Source organism: Perognathus longimembris, chromosome 23, assembly GCF_023159225.1.
Source record: "Perognathus longimembris pacificus isolate PPM17 chromosome 23, ASM2315922v1, whole genome shotgun sequence".
NCBI classification, from domain to species: Eukaryota; Metazoa; Chordata; class Mammalia; order Rodentia; family Heteromyidae; genus Perognathus; species Perognathus longimembris.
The window spans coordinates 31,002,437-31,026,615 of record NC_063183.1 but is presented as its reverse complement, the minus strand read 5'-3'; the positions used below and the strand labels follow the sequence as shown (position 1 = coordinate 31,026,615).

The following is a 24,179-nucleotide window of genomic DNA, read 5'->3' as shown; positions in this document are numbered from 1 at the left end:
CCATTGTATTTACTTGGTCAGAGGTAAGTCAGGATTCATTCTCTAGGAGCTGCCTACAAAGCAAGTCTTTTAGGCTGACAAAGAACTTAAAAGAGATGTAAAGAGATGTATAACTGCAAAAACAAAACAACTCACAAAGCATCACACAGTCCAAAGCTATTTTATAGAGCTTTTACTCCTTGAACACAGTTTTGGCAGAACTTATCCTTCATATATAACTGATGATCCAAATGTCTGAAAATCTGTAGAGATCTGTAAGGACATCCTCTAATGTCATATATTATAAATGCAAATATTAACTACAGAAAATTATTTCCTAGTATGTTTCCTTTGCACAGTACTAAGTAGAATTTTTTTAAGTAATTCAAGGACTAGAATGTGGTTTGGTGGTTGAGCCCTTGTAGAAGGCATGAGGCCCTGAGTTCAAACACCAATACTGTGTAAAAACAAAATAAAAGGGGAAGCGGGGGAAAAATGAGGGAGGAGGTAACAAGTTGAACAAAAAATGTACTCATTGCCTTACATATGAAACTGTAATCCCTCTGTACTTCACTTTGACAATAAAGGAAAAAAATGGCTTTAAACGGGTTGGTTAGGGTCAAAAAACTTCAGGGCTGGGAATGTGGTTTAGTGGTAGTTTGCCTAGCATTCACTAAGTCCTGGGTTCAATTCCTAAGGACCACATAATTCTACAGAAAAAGTCAGAAGTGGTGCTGTGATACAGTGCTAGCCTTGAGCAAAAGAAGCTGAGACAATGCCTCAGTCCTGAGTTCAAGCCCCAGGACTGGAGAAAAAAGAAAAAAGAAAAAAAAAAACCCAAACACACACACTATTTCATTTCTAACTACTTAGACATTACTCAATCAACTAGCAGGCAGCTACATTTCCAGCTTTCTTTAATTACTCCTGTTCACAAAAGCCCTTTATTCAGTCTCCAAATGCTTTCACATTTTCCCTTTTTTTTTCAGTCATGGGGCTTGAACTCAGGGGCCTGGGTCCTTTTGAGTTCTTCTGTTCAAGGGGAGCACTCCACCACAGCTCCACTTTCAGCTTTCTGGTAGTTAACTAGAGATAAGTCTTCACAGACTTTCCTGCCCTGCCTGGCTTCAAACTGTGGCCCTCAGATTTCAGCCTCCTGAGTAGCTAGGGTTACAGGTGTGAGCAAGCCACAGGCTTCTCTGCTCTTGTTCAGTCATATGTAAGCTAACACTAATATAGTCTGTTAACCAAATCCTGTAAAATACACTGGCATATTTTATCCTTTTAAATTTACTGAGCTTTTCTGCATATTCAGTACTCTGTAAAACACTGAAGTATCAATTCCCTTCTTGCTTTTCCAGATTATCAGGGGTTATCCTATTGTACGTTAGCAACCAATGCAAAAAAAACTAGGGCTGAGGGCATGGCTCAGGTGATAGAACATTTTTATTAAGTGCAAAGCCCTGAGTTCAAGGGGGGTAGGGGGGAGACTTGAATGAATAAAAGCCAACTTAACTCTCAAGCCTATGTAAAAGGTTTTGCTTTATTACTAAGACCACCACAGAATTCATTAGTCCAAAGAAATAGTTAAAACTCTTCATATGAAAATCTTTCCTACATTTTCTTCCATCCGCTTAAAGAGAATTGGTTTTATCTTAAAATTGATAAAAAGCGATTAATAAAAAGGATTTGTGGGCTGGGGATATAGCCTAGTGGCAAGAGTGCCTGCCTCGGATACACGAGGCCCTAGGTTCAATTCCCCAGCACCACATATACAGAAAACGGCCAGAAGCGGCGCTGTGGCTCAAGTGGCAGAGTGCTAGCCTTGAGCGGGAAGAAGCCAGGAACGGTGCTCGGGCCCTGAGTCCAAGGCCCAGGACTGGCCAAAAAAAAAAAAAAAAGATTTGTAATACTGGTGACACTGTATCAACGGTCTATCCTAAGAATCTGCCTCCGACATGAACAACTAGTAATGACATTTCATCCAGTAAACTAACAAGAGGTATTAGTTTAACCCAAACAAATCAAGCTTCTCTGATCATTGTAAACCTGCTATATTTTACCACCTGTGGGTTTAATTAAGGACTTAAGATTATTTTTATTTTTCTTATCATCAGCCCGATCTGCTCTATGTTGAATAAGGTTGGGGTTTCAAGTATTCACTCTCTAAATTCACTGTTTCAGAATTAAGCAGTACTCTCCTCCATGGCCAAATTGCTAATACTGACAAGTAATCAAAAAATTAATCAAAATGCATTTTACTCATAAATTGACATGTTAAGTTGAAACTTTTAAACAACTTAAATTTAAAAAATTCAACTAAAAAACTGCACCGTCCTGTATCTCTTTCGCAATAAAGCTATTAACAAAAAATAAGGATAAAGTAATCTCTTGCCAGGCGCTGGTGGCTCATGCCTGCAATCCTAGCTACTCAGGAGGCTGAGATCTGAGGATCGTGGTTCAAAGCCAAGCCAGGCAGTAAAGTATGTGAGACTCTTATTTCCAATGAACTGCTCAGAAAAAGCCAGAAGTGGCACTGTGGCTCAAGTGGTAGAGCACTAACCTTGAGCAGCAAAGCTCAGGAACAATGCCCAGGCCCTGAGTTCAAGCCCCAGGACAGGCCAAAAAAAAAAAGGTAATCTCCTAACTATAATATCCAGAAACAATGTACTGGGACTTAACCTTCTTTAGAGTGAAGAAAGTTTTTTACATTACTTTCATCTGCTCCTCAAGCATCAGCAGAATTGCGCTCTTTTTTTTTTCAATATCCTTCCAAATGATTTAAATTTCCAGCTACTTCATGAAGCTATGTTAATTCCTTTCACCTTTTCAAATACTTTTCAAATACTACTTTTCAACCATTGCCTTCAGTGTTTTTTGTTGTCTACTCAGTAACTACAATCTTGAGCTGGGGATGTAGCTCAGTGGTAGTGTTTACCTAGTATGTAGAAAGCCCTAGGTTCAACTCCTAGTACCACACACACAAAAGCCAAAAACAAACTCTTAACTCCAATTAACCACTGAAAAGCTAAAAGTGGAGCTATGGCTCAAGTGGTAGAGTGCTACTGAACCTCTAAACTCAAGACCCAGAAATCAATAAATTACATACACAGAAAAAGCTGGAAGGGGGGCTGGGGATATAGCCTAGTGGCAAGAGTGCCTGCCTCGGATAGACGAGGCCCTAGGTTCGATTCCCCAGCACCACATATACAGAAAACGGCCAGAAGCGGCGCTGTGGCTCAAGTGGCAGAGTGCTAGCCTTGAGCGGGAAGAAGCCAGGGACAGTGCTCAGGCCCTGAGTCCAAGGCCCAGGACGGCCAAAAAAAAAAAAAGAAAAAGCTGGAAGGGCTGGGAATATGGCCTAGTGGCAAGAGTGCTTGCCTCCTACACGTGAAGCTCTCAGTTCGATTCCCCAGCACCACATATATGGAAAACGGCCAGAAGTGGCACTGTGGCTCAGGTGGCAGAGTGCTAGCCTTGAGCGGGAAGAAGCCAGGGATGGTGCTCAGGCCCTGAGTCCAAGGCCCAGGACTGGCCAAAAAAAAAGCTGGAAGCCAGAAGTGGCGCTGTGGCTCAAGTGGTAGAGTGCTAGCCTTGAGCAAAAGCAGCTCAGGGACAGTGCTCAAGCCAGGAGTTCAAGCCCCAGGACTGGCAAAAAAAATTTTTTTAAAGTACTCCTGCCTTGAATATAGTCAAAATAGACTATATCTATGAAAGTAGAATGATAAAACCTGTTGAACCAGTTTGGGAAAGGGAGAAAAGTAAAAAAAAAAAAAAAGAGAAACTAATGAAAACAGGACAGAGAAGAGAAAGGAGAATTAATTATTACCAAATGTGATCATATAAACCCACATTCTTAGCACTTAAGAAGCTGAGGCAGGAGGAGCACAAGTTTAAGGTTAGCCTGGCTTCAGAAAGACAATGTCTCAAAAAAAAAAAAACAACAACAAAAAACTTGCACTTCAAAGAAAGTATGGAAATCTATGTCCGGACTGGGGCACTCAGTGGTATTCAGTGGTAGAATGTTTGCCTACAATGTATGAGACCCTGCATTAAATCACTATAGCCACAAATAGAGGTGTGTGTAAACATACACAAATACACACACACACACACACACACACACAGAGAGAGAAAGGAAAGGGGAGGAGAGGGAAAAAGAGAGGGGGAAGGGAAGGGGAGAGAGAATGGGAAGGGAAGAAAAGGGAGGGTGGCACAAATGGCTTGTACCTAGATGCAAAGGATCACAGCTTAAAGCCAGTCCAGGCAGAAAAAATCCACTAGATTCCAAAACAACCAGCAAAAAAGCAAGGCTGGAGGGCCTAAGAAGTAAAAAAGTGGATACAATTTCTTTTTTTTTTGGGTCAGACCTGGAGCTTGAACTCCAGGCCTGGACATTGTCCCTGGGCTTCTTTTTGCTCAAGGCTAGCACTCTACCACTTGAGCCACAGCGCCACTTCCGGCTTTTTCTGTTTATGTGGTACTGAGGAATCGAACCCAGGGCTTCATGCATGCTAGGCAAGCACTCTACCACTAGGCCACATTCCCAGCCCCAAGATTGATACAACTTCTAAATATTTATACTGACGCCATAATTCCTGAGTTATAAAGCTAATAAACTACTTGCTATATGTAATCCCATGAATAATTATATCCATTAAAAACACAGCTCAAAATCTTAAAATTCCCCAGGTATTAATGGCTATTCATAAGCAAACCATTCAGCTCCTACCTTCCGGGCCAAATGACAATCTTGTTGGATACTCAGAATAAGTACTCACTCACCACTTGAACTTTCACAGAAGCTCTGTGAGCCACGGTCAGGGGCCTTTTCAAGCCGCTGCTCTGCTACACCTGAACCTAGCAGCTTAGTAGTAGCCACTTTTAAATCTTCTGTTAATGAGTTCTCTGCTTTCTCTGGCGACTGGAGCTGCTGCACCTCCTGATCAGGTGTGGGAGGTTCATCTGTTTTCACTAAAGGCAAGGAAGGCTGTGGAGAGTTTTCTTCTACAGGTTCCTTTCCTGCAGTCACTGATTTCAAGTCACATTCATATTCCATATTCCTTTCTTCCTGGAGATCTACTCTATTCTCAACACATGGTTCTATTTCTGGAGCAACATCCTCCCATGACTGGGAATCGGAACATTTCTCCACTCCCTCCAATGGTTCACAAGAAACATCACCTCTAGGAGATGGCTCCTTCACATCTACAATGACTACACTGGAGTCCTCAGAGGTAGCTTCTTCCCAAGCTTCTGGATCCTTAGGCGCTAATTCTTGGTCAAGCACTGGCAGCTTTTGGGGAGAATCAATACTAATCACACTGGTTTCAACTTCCATAGCTTCTGGGCATTCTTGTTTGGAGATTTCCTTTTCAAGACACAACCCTTGGGACTGAGTTTCAGTCAGAGAAAGGTGCAAAGGGACACTCCCCATATTTTCTTCTTTAGGCCCTTCCCCATGACTTTCACAAGGAGTCTCAGGAATTTCTTCTACCTCAGATCCTGAAGACCCCTCCTCTGGATGGTGGTCTTTAATTTCCATAGCTTCCTCCTGGTCTAAAACACTAGAAAGTGCTTCAGATCGAGTAGCTGGAGAAGGAACTGCCTGACTCCCCGAATCACAAGTGAGATCAATACAGACATCCTCTGCTACAGTTTCTTCTCGTTCTTTGCAACCAGCAGTTAAAATACTAATATCATCTCTGTTCTCTGTGTCATTTTCTTTTGTTTTGTCATCATTCTGAATCAGTTCTACTTGGCTATCTTGTGCTGGATTCATCAAGATACTATCATTTTCAGCAGTAACAAGTTTAGAACTGAGAACTGGCGACAAGGGTTCAGTATCTTCAATCTGAGTGTTTTCACCATCTTCATCAATTTTAGGAGAACCCAAGCTCTCCACCTTTGGGGACTGACTACACTCACTTGTAGAAAGCATCAACTTGCAAGACTCTCCTGTCAAAGAAAGTCCAAGATCCAGTGTGGAATTCTTTGGTTCAATCTCTGAAGTTTTAGAACATTCAACAGTCAAAGATGAACTATGTAAATCTCCACCTTTCTTCCCCTCATTCGATCGTTCTTCCAAACTTGGTGATGGAATAAAAATGTCCTAATGAAGAATAAGGAGACAAACTGTCATTTGCTCTATCATATGTCTTTTATAATTATCCTTGGATTCACCTAAAATTTCTAGGTCAATTATTCATGAATTGGGAGAACTGAGACTATAATGTCAGGAATACAAACTCAAAATCACCAGTTTTTCATCTGCACAAGTCACTACTGTACAATTGCCTTGGAGAGGGAAAAACTGGGGTGGAGGAAAATCAAATACAAAGATTTATGGTATACTTTGATGGTGGTGTTGGTTACCATTTGTATAAATGTTATCAAAATTCATCAACCTATAACTTAAAACAGAAATTTAATTTTATGTAAATACCTTACTTTTAATCATTACTGTAAAGGTCATGTACAGAGGAGCTACAGTTACATAAGTCAGATAAACAGTTTATTTCTTTTTGAACAATGTCACCCCTTCCCGGCAATCTCTCCCACTTTTTCCCTCCCATCCCTTCCCACAAGTTCTTTAGTTCATTTTCAACCTAATGTCTAGTATCATTTGTCCCACCATTTCTGTGTCCCCTTGCCCTTCCATAAATAGATAAGACAAAAGGAAAACAGACTTCTTGTTTCCATTTCCTGGGGTGCATTCAGATATTATTTTATATGATCAGATGCACATAGCTATTGCACCTTTGTAATCCTCTCCTAAGAATATCCTTCTTTGGTCTCTATTGTGAATACCTACAAACCTATGTGTATAATTTATCATGTCCCAGTGGGGTTTTTTTTGGTCGGTTGTGGCCTGGGTGCTGTCCCTGAGCTCTTTTCCTCAAGGTGAGCACTGTATACTTTGATCCACAGCTCCACTTCTGGTTTGGGGGGGACTAATTGGAGAGAAGAGTCTACAGACTTTCCTGCCTGGGCTAGGTTTGAACCATGATCCTCATATCTCAGCCTCTTGTTAGGATTACAGGCATGAGCCACCAGTGCCCCCCCCCTTTTTTTTTTTTAACCATCCAGTGTGTTTACTCGTGGACTTATAGGCACATGTTTCCTTGGGTCTGGCTTACTTCATTCAATATAATTTTTTCCAAGTCTTTCCATTACCTTATGAATGGTACAATATCATTTTTTCTGATGGATGTGTAGAATTACGTTGTGTATATATACCCTATTTTCTTGATCCATTCATCCACCGAGGGGCATCTAGATTGATTCTATATTTTGGCTATGGTAAATAATACTGCAATGAACATGGTTGTTCCAGTAGCTGTAGTGTGGCCTTGTTTGTGTTCTATTGGATAAGTGCTCAGGAGTGGAATTGCTGGGTCATAGGGAAGCTCTATGTTTAGTCTTTGGAGGAACCTCCATACTACTTTGACAGTGGCTGAACAAGTGTACATTCCCACCAAGAGTGTAACAGAGTTTCCTTTGGCCACATCCCCAACACCAAGAGAAAATACAAAGTTGAGGCTGTTTATACTAAGAAGCTACATAAAGTAATTCTCCCTGTAAGACTCTAAACAGATGGTAAAGTATTCATATTCTCATTTGGTGGTGGGGCTGAGATTTAAATTCAAGGCCTTGCGCTTGTTAGGCGGGCAAACTACCACTTGAACCACACCTCCAGCCCATTATGCCACGATTTTTCTGGGAATGAGCAATGAAAATAAGCAGCCAAGCATACTGTATATTCCATAACTTCTGTTATTTCAGTTTCTAGTGTTATTTATTCTATCAGGTTATAAGAATAGTCTCCAGCCTAGGCTTCATTGTGATACTCTTGTCTTAGGGGGAAAAAAATGTACAGTAATAGTGGTTTAACCTCCAATTCACTACTGCTAGCAGTAAATACCCTTCTGCAGTATATATTCACATGCAGGGAGCTACTCAGGTGCTTTATATACATATTTTATGTCTAGATACTTAGCCTTCACAACAATGTGATGAGGCAGAGAATTGAAACCCCATTTGAATGATCACAAGCTGAAACTCAGTTCAGTTTCCACAAGTCAAAAGGTAGTAATGCAGAGCTCCAAAAAGTTAATCTTGAGAGTCCTTGTTCTTAACCACTACACCACTTGCATTAAAGTGATTTCTTCAACAAAGGAGACAAGTTTTACAACTTCACAAAGCAATTAATTTTCTTTCTTCCTACTGTACCCCTCCTCACTGAATTTCTGACATAGTTCATTAGTACTCACTTTCAATTTTTTTTTGTATTTTTTTGCCAGTCTTGGGGCTTGAATTCAGGGCCTGAGCACTGTCCCTGGCTTCTTTTTGCTCAAGGCTAGCACTCGATCATTTGAACCACAGCACCACTTCTGGCTTTTTCTACATATGTGGTGCTGAGGAATGGAACCCAGGGCTTCAAGTATTCGAGGCAAGCACTCTGCCACTAGGCTATATTCCCATTCCTCACTTTGAATTTTTACTTTTAATTATTGTAATTCTTGCTAGGCACGGGTGGCCCACACCTGTAATCCCAACTACTCAAGAGGCCAAGAACTGAGGATAACCATTCAAAGCCAGCCCAGGCAGGAAGGTCCATGAAACTCTTGGCTCCAATTAACCACCCAGTGGAGCTATGGCTCAAGTAGTAGAGTACTCAAAGTAGTAAAGCACCAGCCTTGAGCTAAAAATGCTCAGGGACAGTGCCCAGGCCCTCAGTTTAAGCCCCAGGACCAGCACAAAAGAATCCCAAGTATTCGAGAAGCTACAGCAGGTGAAGCCTGTTCAATGACAGCCTGAATAATTCAGCAAATGGCTGAAAATTACTTGAACTGGAAGCCCTCAGCTTTCTGACAGCTATGCCGTAGAAATGTCCTTGCTGCCAACCTCATCGAATCATCTCCCCTCCCCTCACCCCTAAATATACCCACCCTTTGGTTTTAAAGAAGAGAGCCTAAGACCAAGGCCACATGTGATGGTGACAGTCCTTGTAGACACAAATGTTGCTGAAACCTTGAAACTCCTCAAAGTAACAGTGCTCCCCCACCCCACCTCCATCTCATCTACTTCCAACTGCCCTGCCTGACTTAGCTTTGCCTGCCTAGTATTTAAAAAGATCCAAGTTGTAAGTGGACAGAAGGATATTTCCCCTTTAGCTTTGGGAGATATGGTTGCTCGTCTCAGGTTTTCCTCCCAAATAAAACCTGCTGGACTGTTGAATTGGCCTTTCTGGTGTTTTTTTTTTTTCTTTTCTTACAGCAATATCTTGTGTCAATACAAAATAGAGCTCAGAATAAATTGCCTAGCATGTGCAATCCTGGGTTCAATTCCCATATTGAGGGGGGTAAAAAATCATTCTGATGTTCTCCATACAGAAGTAGTTAACTAGTTATGGTATATCCATTTAGAAATACTAAACAACTTTGGAAAGGATAATATGAAGATGAACCCTAGTATTAAAAAAAAAGAGAGATTCAATAGTTTAAAAGCAAACAACAAAGAACACTTCTTTCTACAGTACTCACATGAGAAAACTCAGGCTGGGAAGGGATAGGAAGTGAGCCGGGAGTGAAGACTGGTGTGCTCTGACACACTGGTGTCGAGGCTTGCGGTGATATAGTGGGCTCAAGTGGAAGAGGAGGGTTTTCTACTTCCACTGGTTCATCAGGTTCAAGTTTCTGCTGTAAAGACTCACTTTCTCCTTCAGGTAATACTGACGTATCCATTGGTTCATCTGCTTTAAAGCAAGAAAAACAAAAAATAATCGTGTCTCAATATTACTCATATTCCAACATACTACAAAAATTTCCATTCCTAAGAAAATAGTGGCTAGCCAGCAGTGGCTCACACCTGTAATCCTAGCTACTCAGGAGGCTGAGACCTAAGGATCACAGTTCAAAGGCAGCCTGGGCAGGAAAGTTCATGAGACTCTTATCTCAAATTAACTACTCAGAAAAAGATGGAAGTGGCACTGTGGCTCAAGTGGCAGAACACCAGCCTTAAGCAAAAAGAGCTCAGGGACAGTGCCCAGGCCCAGAGTTCAAGTCCCTGGACCCACAAAAATAAAAAGGAAAGAAAAGAAAATAGTGACTTGACAGGCATTATAGGCTCATGCCTATAATTCTAACTACTCAGGAGAGTGAGATCTGAGAACTGTCATTCAAAGCCAACCCTGGCAGGCAATTCTGTAAAATTCCTGGATCTGGAAGTATGGCTCATGTGGTAGACACCTGTGAGCGAAAAAAGCCTAGCAAGAGCTTAAAGTCCCCCTGGCATTTAAGCCGCAGTATTGTCTACTCACCACCCACCAGAAAAAGGACTTTTTAGGACATAATACCACAAATACTTACTTCCCCGGAGTGTTGGCTGGTGAAAATTATTCTATGTTTAGGTATAAGTTTTTTAAAAAGAAGTTAAATTAACTTGGCTCCTCTAAGTCTTTCCTGATTATATATGGCTCACTTTTCACATTTTATGTAGGAATGCCCAGATTAATACCATCTGGCTCCACAATCATGTGTATTGCCCTACACATTAAAAGACAGTAATCTTATCACTTGAGTAAATAGCTACAGATTTATACACTCACTATATATTTGCATTAACTGCTAAGTGCAGAGGGACAGATGCCAGTACTGAGAGCTGGGAAGAAAAACCTTTCGACAATTACAACTGATGTATTCAAGAATTATGAAGACACTAATTCTAATACAAATTGCTCAAGAGGACACAAAACAAAACACTGCTTTCTCAGAAGCTACCAGGGCCTTGCTCAGAGGCAGCCTCGCCAGCTCTTTGATTCATGATCTGTTTTCACCCCTCATAGCATAACCAACCATGCTTTCTCTCTAGACCACTCATAAACCACACAGCATTGTTTATAGTTTTTTCCAGGCTCCACTGATGCAACCGATACCCACAGTTCCAACCTCAAGCCCATGTTGGTGCTTAGCTTGCTAGCTTAGGATCTGGTGCTATACACCTCTACTACACTACCACAACCAAGCTGACTATCTCCACTGAACCTTTTAACCTTTTTGCCATGACAAAGCACATTTACATACTGTTACCTTAAGAACTACATATATAAATACATATATATACATATGTATACTACATATATAAATGTGTAAATAATCTAAGATACACAGGAAAACAGATACATAAAAGCATGCATAATCTCATAAGCTGATGTACATACTAAGTAAACGCAATAAATCTAAAATACAGCTAACAAAGGAAAACACAGTATGTTACATCGAACAAAAAAAGGAATTACTTAAATGATGCCAACCACATAAGAAACACTCTGAAAAGTATATCAAAATATTAGTTGTAATCTAATCTAAATTGTGGTACAACAGGTGATTTTGCTTCCTTCCCAATGGTCTTCTATACATTTCCAACCTTTTTTGGTTTTTTGGTAGTGGCACTGGCACTTGAACTCAACAGTCATATAGTATCGCTTGGGCTTTTCACTCAAGGCTAGTACTCCACCACTGGAACCATACCTTCACTTCCAACATTTTCCAAACTTTCTACAATGAATATTGTTTAGGTTTATAATCAGGAAAAAAGAATTTTTGTTTTGTTTTTTTGCCAGTCCTGGGGCTTGAACTCAGGGCCTGAGCACTGTCCCTGGCTTCTCTTTGCTCAAGGCTAACTCTCTACCACTTGAGCCACAGCGCCACTTCCAGCTTTTTCTATATATGTGGTGCTAAGGAATCGAACCCAGGACTTCATGTATACAAGGCGAGCACTTTACCACTAGGCCATATTCTCAGTCCCAAAAGAATTTTTAATATGGCTCATTTTATATGTTTTAATGTTCAGAACACAGACAAAAAAAACTACTAAGAATTAACCTAAGTTAACCTACATTAACCCAGATTTTTGTAGAGTGGATTCAATTTTACTGAACAAGTCACTGATCATGTAATGCTTAGAATAATATTAGTCCTTTTAGATACTTACAACTGATTTCAAGAGAAAATAACTGGAGATAGATAAACTGTAGCAAAAAAAAAAAAGCCAAGATTAAAAGTGAAGATATATAACCAGGTGCTGTTAGCTCACGCCTGTAATCCTAGCTACTCAGGAGACTGAGATAGAAGGGTAACAGTTTAAACCAGCCCAGTCAGGAAAGTCCATGAGACTCTTATCTCTAATTAACCACAAGAAAGTCAGAAGTGGTGCTGTGGCTCAAAGTGATAGAGTACTACTAGCTTTAAGAGAAACAGTTCAGGAACAGCACCCAGGCCCTGAGTTCATCCCCATGAGCAAAAAAAAAAAAAAAAAAGTGAAGATACACCAGGAGTCTGAGATTTGAGGATGGAGGTTCAAAGCCAGCCCAGGTAGGAAAGTCCGTGAGACACTTATCTCCAATTAACTAACATAATACCAGAAGTGGAGGTAGAGATCAAACTGGTAGAGAACTAGCCTTAAACTTCATAAAAGGCTCAAGGACAGTACCCAGGCCTCAAGTTCAACAACAAATTGAAGATAAATTGTACTGTAATCCAAATGTAATCCAAATCCAAACCACTTATCTCTGTATTTACAGTTCTCAAAAGCAGACACAGGGCTGGGGATATAGCCTAGTGGCAAGAGTGCCTGCCTCGTATACACGAGGCCCTAGGTTCGATTCCCCAGCACCACATATACAGAAAACGGCCAGAAGCGGCGCTGTGGCTCAAGTGGCAGAGTGCTAGCCTTGAGCGGGAAGAAGCCAGGGACAGTGCTCAGGCCCTGAGTCCAAGGCCCAGGACTGGCCAAAAAAAAAAAAAAAGCAGACACAATAGGATGTACATGCGCAAGCACACAGAATATCAGATAAGAACAAAGTCCCAGAGGCAAATGTCTTTGAATTCAAATCCTGCCTTTACATCTTACGAGTTATGAAATTTCTGTACCTCCATTTCCTTATCTGTAAGAAGGGGAAGGGATAAAAATAACACCTACTTCATAGTACTATTGTGAGGAGTCAATGGAAAAGCAAAGAAATACCTAGAACCAAAGGCAAGGACCCAACACAGTGTGACCTACACTAAATACCCAATAAATAGTAACATTACTGGTATGTGAAAGAATAAAAGGACAGGTGTAGTTATTTATGCCTGAAATCTCAACCCTTAGCAAGGCTGAGGCAAGATCATCTTGAACTCAAGACCAGCCTAGACTACATAGAAAGACCCTGTTTCCAAAAAATGTACAAATGGAAAGAAGAAAATCATGCAATTTATTAGAAAGCTTTGTAGAAATAAGAACTTAGAAATACGTTTTTTAGATAGGAGACTAGGGCACAGCAAGAGAGGGTAAGAGAAATTAAGATACATCTCCGAAGTATAAAGCAATTCTTATGAGTAATCACTGAATGCATAAAGGGGAAAAAAGTGAGTAAAATTTTTGCCACCAGCTCCTAGCCACTCAGTAGCCAAACTATTTTGATAACAACATAACTCAGAAAGAATACAAGAAATAATGATGGGTGCTGAATTTATAACCCCTCTGTGCAACGACTTAAAAGATAATAAATATATAATTTTAAACAAAAAAGCCAAGTGCCAGTGGCTCCCATCTGTAATCTAGCTACTCAGGAGGGTGAAATATGAGGATCAAAGCCAGCAAGCACAAAATTCCTGAGACTTCTACCTCCAATTAACTACCAAAAACTCGGAAACAGCACCAAGCCCCAGCACCAACACAAACTCAAAAAAAGTCGGTTCTCTCACCAGAAACATGATAGCATGTTACTGGAAAATACTAGGCCATTAGTAACATTCATTTCTTCCCCATACTAACTCAAGTTCAAGTTGAAATCATAAAAATTTGGGGCTAAATGTAATACAACACCTGCCTAACAAGCATGAAGCCCTGAGTTCAAGTCGCCGTACTACCAAAATAGTAATTAATAGTAATCAAAGATTTCCCTTTAGGGCTGGGGATATAGCCTAGTGGCAAGAGTGCCTGCCTCGGATACACCAGGCCCTAGGTTCGATTCCCCAGCACCACATATACAGAAAACGGCCAGAAGCGGCGCTGTGGCTCAAGTGGCAGAGTGCTAGCCTTGAGCGGGAAGAAGCCAGGGACAGTGCTCAGGCCCTGGAGTCCAAGCCCCAGGACTGGCCAAAAAAAAAAAAAAGATTTCCCTTTAAAGTCTTTGTAAAAATTAAGTCAACAATACAAAACTCTCAGAAGAACCCATGCTAGCAGAGCATAAACCTCAAAGGGCACTTTACAGTGGGCCATAACCCTAAGGGCTGGAGACCTGCATCCTCACAAACAATATAAGGCAGGTTTCCCAAGTACAATGAAACAAGACATTTGCAAGGCAGAAGAAACCCTGCTCCTCTTTAAATCTGAGATCAGCAGACATATTAAGAGAGCTCACCTTTTCTCCCTTCTTGCTCTGTAGGACTGCTAGGAACCATCAGAGGGGTAGATCGGAAAACATCGGGGGAAGGAGCAACAAGATCTGATGAATTCCTTCAAATAAAAGAGAGAATCACAAGTTATTTTGCCAAAGCTTGTTTCTATATTTGCTTTTACTTTTTTTCCCCCCGTCCTGGGACTTGGCACTCAGGGCCTGAGCACTGTCTCTAGCTTCTTTTTCCTCAAGGCTAACACTCTACCACTTGAGCCACAGCACCACTTCCAGCTTTTTCTGTTTATGTGGTGCTGAGGAATTGAACCCACGGCTTCATGCATGCAAGTCAAGCTACTGCTAAACCATATTCCCAGTCCTGCTTTTAGTGGGTTTTTTTGTTATTGTTGTTGTGTTTTGGGTTTTTGGGTTTTTTTGCCAGTCCTGGGGCTTGAACTCAGGGCCTGAGCACTGTCCCTGGCTTCTTTTTTGCTCAAGGGTAGCACTCTACCACTTGAGCCACAGTACCACTTCCAGCCTTTTCTATATATGTGGTGCTGAGGAATAGAACCCAGGGCTTCATGTATACGAGGTGAGCACTTTACCACTAGGCCATATTCCCAGCCCCTGCTTTTACTTTTTATTTTATTTTTTGCCAGTCCTGGGGCTTGGACTCAGGGCCTGAGCACTGTCCCTGGCTTCTTTTTTTTGTTCAAGGCTAGCACTCTGGGGCTGGGAATGTGGCCTAGTGGCAAGAGTGCTTGCCTCCTATACATGAAGCCCTGGGTTCAATTCCCCAGCACCACATATACAGAAAACGGCCAGGAGTGGCGCTGTGGCTCAAGTGGCAGAGTGCTAGCATTGAGCGGGAAGAAGCCAGGGACAGTGCTCAGGCACTGAGTCCAAGGCCCAGGACTGGCAAAAAAAAAAAAAAAGGCTAGTACTCTGCCACTTGAGCCACAGCGCCACTTCTGGCCATTTTCTGTATATGTGGTACTGGGGAATCGAACCCAGGGCCTCATGTATACGAGGCAAGCACTCTTGCCACTAGGCCATATCCCCAGCCCCTGCTTTTACTTTTTAATAGCAAAAATATTTAAGTCATTATACTTAAAAGTATTTCTCCCAAACAGTAATCTGAGACTAGCAGAACAATCACTAAGTATTACCCACACCAGACATTACTAAAATAAGAATTTCTTAAAAAGAATAAGGCAAAAGTAAATGAGTAGACATAGGACATCATGACTGAACAGAATAAGTGCCAAAAAATAAACTGATCTGTAGATTTAAGACATAAAAAATTTTACTATTTTTGCATAATAGGAAAATTATGCATATTTTTTAAAAACAATCCCAAGGCATTTATTGTCACCTGATGATAACACAAGGTCATCAGAACTGTGCACACAGCTTAACAAAAGGGCTCATCAAACAATATGAATGGATGTTTTCTTAGATTCCCAGCAAAGAACACTAAAAAAAACAACAAAAATCAAAAAACAAAAAACAACTATATAAGATTCTTAACAACTTCTCACTTCACTGATGATTTCTAGTTGGAGACACTTTGTAGTAGAGTACTATTATCTCCTCTTAGCATGATCCAACCCAGTTTTCTTCTTGGTTTTAGAATGAATTTCTTCTACATCATCTAACACAAGGTTCATGTATTTATTCATCAAAACAAGTGGTGCAGCCCTCTATCCACATATTCACTTGCTCATAGAGCCACACCTGAATCCGAGATCTATTTTGTAGGTATCTGAAGATGAGGTTGATGGGCTGCACCATCACCTTCTGCACCTTTTGGCCCTGGCTATGGTACGCCATGGTGGAATCTTACAAAGGCCACACGGAGCAGCCGCATATTTTTAAATAAACAGTAAAGGCAAACCTATTTGCTCTGACACAGCATTAAAGAAACTCAGGGGCTGGGAATATGGCCTAGTGGTAGAGTGCTTGCCTCGCATACATGAAGCCCTGGATTCGATTCCTCAGCACCACATATATAGAAAAAGCCAGAAGTGGCACTGTGGCTCAAGTGGTAGAGTGCTAGCCTTGAGCAAAAAGAAGCCAGGGACAGTGCTCAGGACCTGAGTTCTAGCTCCAGGACTGGCCAAAAAAAAAAAAAAGAAAATCAACTACAGTCCACTATAGCAGCCTGTATTCTCCATCCAATACTACTAAATAGGAAGAAAGTAGTGAAATGGAAGAGCAGAATGCTTGGGGGAGGGAGGCTGGTGTGTTAGTGTGCTCACCGGTCCTGGAATGTGAACTCAGGGCCTGAGTGCTATCTCTGATCTTATTCGCCCAACACTAGCTTTCTATTTGAGCCATACCTCCCCTTCTGTTGCTTTTTTTTGGTGCTTAATTAGAGCTAAGACTCTCATGGACTTTCCTGCCATGGCTGGCTTCAAACCATGATCCTCAGATCTAAGACTCCGGAGTAGCTAGGATTACATGGGTGAGCCACCAACACTAAGTAGAATGCTTGTTTTGAAGTATGAAGTATGAAGTTTTTTCTTTTCTTTTTGTGGATCATGGGGCTTGAACTCATCAAGGCCTGGACACTGTCCCCTGAGCTTTTCACTCAAGGCTAGTGCTCTACCACTTTGAGACACAATGCCACTTCCAGTTTTCTGGTGATTGACAATAATCTCACAGACTTTCTTGTTGGGGCTGGCTTTGAACCATGATTCTCAAATCTCAGCCTCCTAAGTAGCTCACAGGTGTGAGCCACCATCACCTGGCTCAACATTTCTAATAACGTGGCATTTTCTTTCCTACTGAAAACCTTAGCAACTATTACAAAGAGAATTCCCAAATAGGAAAATATACATCTATGAGCCTTTACCAGTTCCATTACATTTCAAGCCTCAAAATTCTACAGCCTACATACCATCCTTCTGGTTTTATAAAGAATTCTAACCTAGTAGGCAGCTTGAACTTTTAGCCTCAACATGTCCCTAAAAGGCTCAGGCACGTTGCTTTAACACAGCTGTTTGAGGCTTACTTACGTAGAAAGACTCTCCTGAACAATGGAGGACCTCTGACCAGAGAGCTGCAGGAGGTGCAGAGTGGTAGCAGGTGTGGAAGCCAGAGAATACCCAGCTTCCTCTCTTGAAGGAGTAGAGCAACCATCAGAAGCTACTAAGGAGGGAAAAGAAAAAAAAAAGAGGTATTCCAGTTGTATTTACTTCTTGGATTCACAATACTGACTTCTCAAAAAGAAAAACAGTACGGAGAAAAAGAATATTATCTCTTATTTTCAACCATGTTTCAGGAGGTCAGAAATTGTTTTCTAATTATACTACAGTAATGGAATGACGTAACTGACTCTTCACTGGACGTTAACCCCCCCAAAGTATGAGTTTCTTTAATAAAGAACTGATGAAAAAAATAGTTCACTAGACCTTTCTGTCAAATTCTAAGCTTGGAGAGGAAAAGCCAGACAGAATCCTTATACCTCTGCTTGGCTGCTCTTCTTTCTTGTGATGCTTCTATTATAAAACAGCAAGCGAGCCTTTTATTCCAAGGTCTACCTAAGGTGAAGTAAAGCTCATGCCATGATGCAGATGGGAGAAGTCAAAACAATGCGCATGACACCTGATGATATGAATGCAGTAATTTTCATGATTAGAACTGGGGCCTCCTCGAAGGAGACAGAAAACACTGATGCACTAATAATACATGAGCAGCTGTTACTTACATTATGAAGTTACCTACTGCTCCCTTCTTAGCAAAAGTTGGTTATCAACTATATCTATCATTAAGAGTAAAGATTTCTTACATACAACAGTATAGTTTTAGTAAAGAAACAAAAGAGGTTTCTTGTACGTCTTATACAGCAGACTGTATCATTTAGCAGTACAGAAATATGGCCTTCTTCCTCTATATTCAACACATTTCACTGGTTTGGACTGAAGCTTTTTTGCTCTCTCAAGTTGCAGGATAAGAGGCCTGAGAACTTAATATTCTTCTAAGTTACATTGTCCTTCCTTCTAGACCTCAACTTCCTTATTTTGGTAGGTAAATTAGATAAGTAGACTGCTACACATACAAATATGAAACACTTAAGATTTATCATACTTAAGATTTGAATGTAGTAGCTCACATCTTAATCTCAGATGGCAGAAATCAGGAAAACAATGGTTCAAAGGCAGCCCAGGCAAAAAAAGAGGCATCTCAATAAAATAAACCATCTCAATAAAATAAACCAGGTATGATGGTACATGCCTGTTACCCCAGCTAGGAGACATAGGAAGGAGGATTAATAGTCCAAGCTCAGTCTTAAGAAAAAGGTAGGACTCCTACCTGAAGAACTAAAGTAAAAGGAATAGAGATGTGGGCTCAAGTGGTAGATTACTTGCCTAGCAAACGCAAGGCACTCAGGTTAAGTCTCAATATCACCAAAAAAGTTCAGTAACATACATGATAATAGGAGAAATAGCTACTGGCGTTCACAATACCAATGCCAAATTACCTTACTGGCTACTGTTCTTCAAAACTTCCATTTCCAAGAGAAAATTACATTAAAATGTTAAAAGCAATCATTCCACAAAAGTCCTTCTCAGTGAATAGCTAGAAACACACTTTCCTTCCATATCACAAATAAGTTTGCCTATCTCTGAAGTGCTTTCTAACTGAAGCAGTAGTCTTAAAATTAAAACAAGGATCTTTGAGGAAAAGGAACTACAATAAGTTATTCTTTGTACCTGTTTTATTGCTTTGGTCAAATAAGTCTTCCTGAGTTGACAAAACCTCAGGCTCTGGTGACTTCTGAATCTGTAGTCCACTCTGTAGAAGTTCTTGAGCAGACGTATGTTCTTTTGTTTCTATAGCAGCAAGAGATACCTGGGGACTAGCAGGCATGTCTTCTGACCTAAAAGATTTGTATCACCAAGAGAAAAGGCTACTAAGTGTAATAATGCTTTCAACTTGTTTGTTTGGTGCTAGTCCTGGGGCTTGAACTCAGGGTCTGGGCGCTGTCCTTAAGCTTTTTTGCTCAAGGCCAGTGCTCTACCACTTCAACCACAGCTCCACTTCAAACATTTTTTGGTAGTTAACTGGAAATGAGTCTTGCAGGCTGGCTTTCCTGCTCGGGCTGGCTTCAAACCACAATTCTGATCTCAGCCCGTTGAGTAGCTAGGATTATAAGCATGAACCATTGAGAATCCAGCTGTTTTTGACTTTTAACAAAAAGCTTTTCCTATCTTGTGCATTTTTAATACTTTCAAAAATCCTAGCAACTATAATGTATAGAATGTCTACTAAAAGTAAAGTATGTTATCCTACCAAGTCCTCAGCCCATTTCAAAGACTATCTCAGTTTGTCATAAAGCCATACTTCAATTCTGCTCACTGCTTTACTGAATGCATTTCAAGACTTCTGATGAGTGATTTGGGAATTTTTTTATACAAAAACTGTTATCTAGACTTGTCAGAGGATTTGTGAACTGGAAACCAGAAGTTTATACTAGTAATACCGACTACTGAAAAGGCAAAGATCCGAGGTTTACAATTCAAACCCAGTCAGAACAGAAAAGTCCAAAAGACTCACTCTCAATAAACCAGCAAAAAAAAACTGGACTGGAGGTATGACTCAGGTGGTTGAATGCCTGCATTAACAAGAAATCCAAAGGAGACCAAGTCCTGAAGTTCAAGCTGTCATATTGACACGTGGCTAGCGCATGCATGTGCACGCAGGATTCTGATCCAATCAACAATGCCAGTAAGAAAAGCCCAAATGGTGATCTTTCATGGAAAATGCTTAGATGTGAATTATTCTCTGTGCTAGCACTACACACACATTTACCACTGTGACACACCCAAGCCTCCTTTACACATACTACTCTTTACACATACTACTCACAAATGTAAGGGGCACATTTCAAACCATGCCTAAAGAATCTCACCTATTCTACCACCCTCCAGGGTACAAAGGATTGCAAAGCTAAATGGAAGGAGAACTTCCTCAAGAAAAGCCTCTTTAAGCTAGTTAAATAAATATCTTACAGTACAAGGACAGCTTCTAATGACATTTACCTTTGTTCATTTTCCTTACTTCCCTTTTTTTTTCTAAAGAAAATAGTGAATATTTTTCATCCCTCAAATTGGAAGCATCACAGTTTTTCTATGGGTTCCAAAGCTGGACTATTGGCCAGAGGCAACAGCCTAAGAATACCTGAAGAGATAGTGCCTCTTCAGGAGAAGATTACAGAGTCGTGACAACCAAAGATTAAGTAGTCATTCTTTGTCACCTTTGTCATAAAATGAAGATACAATGATACTGCATAAATATCCACTGTTTATAAATGATCAAGTATTTCTACTGAACCAGGAATATGCCCAATACAAAAGGGAGAGAGCAATTTCTAAAACTACTTTGCTAAATAGAATTAGAACAAACCCATCACAAAATATGTAGACACGTTTCAGAAACAACCAGATTTACCTTGCAGGTGGTGCTTCTTGCTCTTCCAGCACATACACACTTTTACTGGGCTGTGGAATCACAAGGATGTCTTTGCTGGGCTGTTCTGCCATGGCAATCTCTTCTTTAGACTGTTCTTCAAGTTTAATTGCTTGAAGTTTCAGAAGAAGACAAAAAGGAAATATTTAACTTTTCAAAGTATAGTCCACATGATTCTTTTTTTTTTTTTGCCAGTCCTGGGCCTTGGCCAGGGCCTGAGCACTGTCCCTGGCTTCTTTTTGCTCAAGGCTAGCACTCTGCCACTTGAGCCACAGCACCACTTCTGGCCATTTTCTGTATATGTGGTGCTTGGGAATCGAACCCAGGGCTTCATGTATACGAGGCAAGCACTCTTGCCACTAGGCCATATTCCCAGCCCACAGTCCAAATGATTCTTAACAGGCAAAGCTTTTACTAGAAATAATATCAATTTAAAGCCGGGCACTAGTGACTTACACCTGTAACCCACGCTACTCAGGAGGCTGAGACCTGAGGATTGTGGTTCAAAGACAGCCCAGGCAATAAAGTCCATGAGAATCTTAACTCCAATTAAGAACCAGAAAACAAAAAGGCGGCACTGTGGCTCAAGTGATAAAGCACTAGCCTTGAGCAAAAGAGCTCAGGGACAGGGCCTAGGCTCTGAGCTCAAACCCCATGACTGACAAAAAAGAAAAAAAAACATGTTTCATACCATCATTTGCATCCACCTCAGACAGCATGTGGCCAGAGTTGGTAGTTATTGACTGAAGATGTTCTTGGTCTACTTCATATGGGACAGTCTGTTCCTCAACATCCTGACTCTGGGAGAGTTCCAGAACCCCAAAGCCCAACTGTGATGAAGCAGAATCTAGGAAAAATATTCAAAGAAAATTGATATCAAAACTGCTGTCCAAGCAGGGCACTGGTGGCTCACACCTGTAATCTTAGGTACTCTGAAGGCTGAGATCTGAAGATGGAGGTTCAAAGCCAGCCTCCATGGGACTCATCTCCAATAAACTACTCATAAAAGCCAGAAGTGGGGGGCTGGGGCTCAAGTGGTAGAACACTTACCTTGAACTAAAAGAAGTTCATGAACCTTGCCTTGAACAAAAAGAAGTTCATGGACAGTGCCCAGGTTGAGTTCCCAGGAGGGGGAGGGGGGAAGACATGGGACAAGACAACACCACACTGTCCCTAACTGGGCATGATGGCTCACACATATAATCCTAACTACTCAGGAGGCTGGGATCGGAAAACTATGGTTCAAAGACAGCCCAAGCAAAAAATTACATATGATTCATATTTCCAATTAACCACCAAAAAAACGGAAGTGAAGGGGTAGCTCAAATGTTAAGAGTGTCAGCTTGATCAGAAAAGCCAAGTAAGATCATAAGGACCTGAGTTCAAGGCCCTCTCCCACAAAAAAAGAAGCGGAGTACTGATGCCTTAGGCCTATAATCCTACTCAAGAGGCAGAAATCTGAGAATCACAGTTCAAAGCCAGCCTAGGCAGCAAAGTCTGTAAGATTCCTATCTCCAATTAACTATCAAAAAGCCACAAGTGCAGCTTCAGTGGTAGGGCACTAGCCTTGAGGAAAAAAGCTCATGAAGCGCATCTAGGAGGGAGGGAGGGAGAAAGAGAGAGAGACACTTAAACCCACTCTTACCAAGAAAATCATGTTACATTTTCAAACCACATCAAAGCTGTACCCACAACATTTTTCCAAGAAAAGGAATAAGAGGTCAGGAGGTAACTCAACAGGAGGTCTCTCGCCAAGCACACGAGATCCTGAGCATGAATATATACAGCCTTACAAGCCCAGGAATTGCCTATACTCCTAGCTACACAGGAAGAAGAGATCTGAAGTCTGTCCAGGAAGGAAATCCACAACTCTTATTTCCAATTAACCACCAAAAGGCCAAAAGTGGAGCTGTGGATAACCTTGAGCAAAAAAGCTAAGGACAGTGCTCAGACCTTGAGTTCAAGCCCTGGTCCTGGCGCGCGAGCGCGCACGCACACACACACACACACACACACAAAACTGTAAAACTTTTCCTCCTTTAAGTTAGGTATTTTATCACAGCAATGAAAAGCTAACATGGAAAATTAAATATAACAGAGCTATAAATTCTCAATACCAAATTAAGTGGAATACCTTAAATAGCAAATCTCCTAGTAATCCTGAATTTAATCATGAAAAACCTACAACTTGGTAAAGTGAAATTTAGACATCTACATGTTCATAGTAAGAGAATACAAGAGATTCTGCTATCCTGAAAAAAGTACAAAGCTACCTTCAGTACAATGGGAGTGTGTGGTTCGATCTGGAGCCTCTTCTTCCACCTCTTCTTTCTCGTCTTCTAACTCTTCCTTCTCTTCCTCCACTGCAGGACCAGACTCCACTGCCATTCCTAGAACACTACACAGTGGAAGGACACAATCATTTTCTGTTCCCAGGTAGGGCAGCACCCTATTCAAACCACACTGAACTTTACTCTGACTCCCCATACACACCCAACTTGAAGATGTAAACAAACCACATTCCTTTAGTGCCAGAGAAAGTACCAAAAAGATTACTATCCTGAACTGAACAATACAGAACAGAAAAGAATATACATCAATTTTATCTTATGAACAAAGATAGGAGAATCTTGCATTTAAAAGAATCCCTGAGCTGTTACATGATATGCACTGGACCAACAGGGAGAGGGGCTGGGAATGTGGCTTAGTGGTAGAGTGCTTGTCTAGCTAGCATGCATGAAGCTCTGGGTTCAATTCCTCAGTATCACATAAGCAGAAAAACCCAAAAGAGGAGCAGTGGCTCAAGTGGTAGAGTGCTAGCCTTGAGCAAAAGAAGCTCAGGGACAGTGCCCCAGGACTGGCAAAAAACAAACAAACAAAAACAAAAAAAAACAACAGGGAAAGAGTTCAAAAAATTTTTGTTAAAATGGGGCTGGGGATATAGCCTAGTGGCAAGAGTGCCTGCCTCGGATACACGAGGCCCTAGGTTCGGTTCCCCAGCACCACATATACAGAAAACGGCCAGAAGCGGCGCTGTGGCTCAAGTGGCAGAGTGCTAGCCTTGAGCGGGAAGAAGCCAGGGACAGTGCTCAGGCCCTGAGTCCAAGGCCCAGGACTGGCCAAAAAAAAAAAAACAACATGGGGCTGGGAATATGGCCTAATGGTAGAGTGCTTGTCTAACATGCATGAAGCCCTGGGTTAGATTCTTCAGTACCACATACACAGAAAAAGCCAGAAGTGGCGCTGTGGCTTAAGGGTTAGAGTGCTAGCCTTGAGCAAAAAAAAAAAAGCCAGGGACAGTGCTCAGGCCCTGAATCCAAGCCCCAAGACTTCCCAAAAAAAA

The 24,179-nt window shown here is 41.2% G+C and overlaps 1 protein-coding gene and 1 pseudogene across 1 annotated transcript in view; both read right to left on the bottom strand.

The window, feature by feature from the left end:
• The window catches only part of Tp53bp1 (tumor protein p53 binding protein 1), a 66,334-nt gene that overhangs the window by 34,158 nt on the left and 7,997 nt on the right, over positions 1 to 24,179 (bottom strand). Inside the window, 8 exon segments of the mRNA XM_048333132.1 lie at positions 4,765 to 6,091; positions 9,525 to 9,733; positions 14,390 to 14,484; positions 17,383 to 17,515; positions 19,081 to 19,247; positions 20,819 to 20,948; positions 21,528 to 21,683; positions 23,110 to 23,234. Coding sequence (XP_048189089.1) covers positions 4,765 to 6,091; positions 9,525 to 9,733; positions 14,390 to 14,484; positions 17,383 to 17,515; positions 19,081 to 19,247; positions 20,819 to 20,948; positions 21,528 to 21,683; positions 23,110 to 23,234 — 2,342 coding nt within the window.
• On the bottom strand, positions 15,708 to 16,201 carry LOC125341120 (annotated as a pseudogene).